A 4013-nucleotide genomic window follows, 5' to 3' on the forward strand; every position below is an offset into this window, starting at 1 on the left:
GGTGAGCCGCTCACTCAAGGAAGTCTGTAGTTCGGAATGCCGTTCTTCCAGATTGTCCTTGGAATATCATTGCAAGCAGGCCACACCCCTAGGGAAACTCCCCTTGGGCAGACCGGCCACTCAGAACTCAGTCATCTGATCCCATCATGGGAAAAACCACCCACAACTGGGGTCCAGCCAAGTTGACACACAGCTCCAACTATTACATAATGTTACAGAAGGGACTAAATTCATTAATGCATGTCAGTGTTTAAAAAGTAGTAACTATTATTGTAGTAAGTCTTAATCTTTCTTCTAGGACTAAAGGTCAAAGAAGCAGAAATGATAAACTTTCACAATTGGCAGTGCCTACATGTATTCATATGGAGCCCTAGTGGCATAGTGTCTAAGGCATTTGACTGCTAACCAGGAGGGTGGCAGTTCAAATCCACCAGCCACTCCTCAGAAGGAAGATTGGGCAACCTACTTCTGAAGTGATATCGCCTCGGAAACCCAAGGAGGAGTTGCTATGACTCGGATCCGACTCAACAGCAATAAGTTTGGTTTTGGATATGTATTTATAAGGAGCTCTGGTACTGTAACGGTTAAAGCATTTGACTACTAACCAAAAAGTCAGTGGTTTGAACCCATCCAGCCGCTCCACAGAAAAGGCAGTCTGCTTCTGTAAAGATTTACAACCTTGGAAACCCAATAGGATTTGCTATGAGTTGGAATCAACTCGATGGCAGTGAGTTTGGTTTTTGTTTACATGTATTTATGGAGCCAATATTTTTATCATCAAAATTTTAAATGAGAGCAAACAAAATAATAACTAAAAGACAAAAATAAATAAATAAATACTTACTTTGTAGCTGCAGCAAAATGTCTGTTGGGCACCTGAACATTTACAAAACAAGGAGAAAGAGATGTCTGATAAGCCGTCTTGGAAAGACTATGCCTCTGATGATGTATGAAGACTTGAAAAAAGAAATACACAAAATATTAACATTAAGTAATCATATTCACAATTTTTTACATTCTAAAAATCTGTAGTTCTGAAAATAACAACATTCAATATTGTGTGATTCTTAACCATTTTTTTTTCAAAACTGTAATAATGGGGAATTGAACCTACTTTTGTGGCTTCTAGCCAAGCCAAAGATAGGCTGAACATTTACATTAGGTAGATATACTCCTTGGAGAGATCAATCATGGGAGAACAGAAGGGATGTGTATGCACAAGGAAACAGTTCAGAGGGCAGGAGTGCACTGGAAGGAAGGGCACAGGGAAGAGGTAACTATGGGGAGGAAGTGGCAGGGAAGAAGGTACATTGCGGGAAATTGCAGTGAATGTCATGAGACAAAGTGTATGTGAGCTGCTGTATGGAAAATGAATTTTCTCTGTAAACTGTCACCCAAAACAATAAAAATTTAAAAAAAAAAAACTGTAATAATGGAAACTGTACTTCTCAGAACAAAAACCACGTAAATGTATATAGTTCGGTTCAACAGAGTATGTTAACTATATTGTTAGGGAGTATGCAGATGCATGCCTGAATTTTTAAAATAATTTAAATTTTATTTGTTCATATTTTTGTATTGGTAATACATTCACAGAGTTGTCTAAGGCACCCCTGAAGAATAAAAATAGTGAAGGGCCTTGTCCTACCAGAGATCAAGATTTGTTATAAAGTTATGGTAATTAAGACACTTTGATATTGGCACAGCTACAATAAGAAAGATTAATAAAAGAAACAGCCCAGCAACAGATCCATGCATATAAAGATATCAGAAGTATGACAAAGAAGTTATAAGTCAATATGCAGGGAATTCAATAAGTGGCACTGAGACAATTGATTATACACAGTAAGGAAAAGAAAAGTACAATTAGACCTTACCTCAATGCCACACACAAAAAAATCAAATTTATATATACTAAAAACTGATATGTGAACAGCAAAACTTTAAAGCTTTCAGAATACAGGAAAATATGTTATGACTTTTGGTTGGTGGTAGTTTGTGCCATCAAGTTGGACCCAGCTCACAGTGACCCCTCCTTGGGTTTCTGAGGCAGTATCACTACGGAAGGAGATTGCCCAACCTTCTTTCTGAGAAGTGGCTGGTGGATTTGAACTGCCAGTCTTCTAGTTGGCAGTTAAGTGCCTTAGGCACTGTGGTACCAGAGCTCCCCACCCCCGTTATGACTTTCAGGAAGGTAACAATTTTACAAACAAGCCCCAAATATCACTAACCAAAAAGTGATACTAGAATTAAAAATTTCTGTTTATCAAAAGATACTTTCAAGAAAGCAAAAAGATAAGCCCCATGTCAGGTATATTAGCAAAATAATATAAATGACAAAGGATTAATATCCAAAATATATAACAATATCAACCCAAATGAAAACTGGGCAAAAGACATAAATAGACTTCGAATTGAAAAAGAAACACAAATGATATATAAATATATGAAAAGATGTATAACATCATTATAATCACATAAATGCAAATTTAAATTATAACAAAATATAGTTTACATCAATGTTATACAAAGGTTGGTTAATTGGCCTGCAACCGATTAAAATTACACAAACATATAAATCAATCACATCACTAAATACAATGTTTAGTTATTCTTTTTTTTTTTCTTCCTCACAACACTTTGTCAATGAGGAAGCAGTGGCTTTGATCTTATTGTAACAGGTAACAAACAGTGTGCAGACCAGATCATTTAAATAGACTATTTGACAAATATCAAACTTAAAAAAAAAAAAAATCAGGGGTCACAGAAAATGTCACCTAAGGGTAAATTTTACACTCTGGCAATAAGAGTGTGAATTACAATACCATTTCAGAAATTAAAAGGTTGAAACTGAATATACGCATCTCAATGATTCTGTAATTTCATTTCTATACACATACCCTAGAGGAAGTCCTACACATGTATACTAAGAGATGTTCACAAGAATCATCATAGAGGGGAGTTCCAGCAAGATGGCGGACTAGGCAGAAAGACTGCACAGACCCTCTTCAACAAAGAAAAGGGAAACTAATTAACACAGACACAGAAGATAATCCTGGACCCCTGAGCCTTGAAGGGAAGGATATAGTAAACCCCAACTACCAGAAGAATTTGCATGAAAATACAAAAAAGGAGACATAGGGAGCTGCAGTCTGGCAGCGATCCTGATCGATCCTGAGGGCACAGACAGCTTGGAGATTCCCGAGTGGTGGTAGGACTTAAGAATTAACCTAAAAATCACCCTGCTAGCCAGGGACTGCACGGAGGACTGCGCATGGTGGCTGGGGAACAAACGGAGAAGGTGAAGAGAAAGGTGGGCTGGGCTGTGGACTTTTGACGGTCCAGAGGACACCACCATTTTGAAGGTTTAAAAAGCAGCTTGATTATTTTGGATATTTAAAGAGACAGTGCTCTCGCAGATTCCTGGGGCTTAAGAACACGTTCTGCTTTCCAGCAAACCCAAGGACATTCGGGACCTGCAAGACTGACAACTTTTTTGAAGGTTATTCTATTGTAATTTGTGTCTGATTGAGTGGGAGACAACAACAGTCCCGATAAGACACAACTACACCCATACCTCCTGCAACTTCACTTACTGAGCGACAGCTACTACCTCATTCTCCACCAATGGGCCAACGATAAAAAACCACCAAGGAGAGCCTGAACCACCCTTGGCTGCTCTTCACAAACAGTTAACAGAGATCTAAATACAATGCCACAATGCCTTGGAAACAACAGACCATCACAGTCCACAAGGCAGGATAAAGTGGTAGAAACAAGGGAGCAAGATAAAGACCCAGAACACATTCCTGAGGAAGAAGCAGCATTGGCACTCTCTGTAAGGAATTCAAAAGAATTATCTTTAGGTATCTTCAAAGGATTGAGAGACCAAAGAAAACACAGAAAAAACCTTAGAAGAAATTTGGAAGAAAATACAAGAACAAAATGACAAATTAAATGAAAAATTAGAAATGATTCTAAATCTACACATAGAAATCCAGAAGATTAATACT

The 4013-nt window shown here is 37.9% G+C and overlaps 1 protein-coding gene across 1 annotated transcript in view; it reads right to left on the reverse strand.

Annotated features, from left to right (window-relative positions):
- MRPL1 (mitochondrial ribosomal protein L1) overlaps nt 1–4013 on the reverse strand; it is a 167124-nt gene that overhangs the window by 143692 nt on the left and 19419 nt on the right. The window contains exon 2 of the mRNA XM_007950379.1: nt 845–956. Within this exon, the coding sequence (XP_007948570.1) occupies nt 845–956 (112 nt within the window). The remainder of the gene's footprint in view (nt 1–844; nt 957–4013) is intronic.

The sequence above is a fragment of the Orycteropus afer genome, unplaced genomic scaffold (genome assembly GCF_000298275.1).
Source record: "Orycteropus afer afer isolate SDZICR_OR568_19922 unplaced genomic scaffold, OryAfe1.0 scaffold00270, whole genome shotgun sequence".
NCBI classification, from domain to species: Eukaryota; Metazoa; Chordata; class Mammalia; order Tubulidentata; family Orycteropodidae; genus Orycteropus; species Orycteropus afer.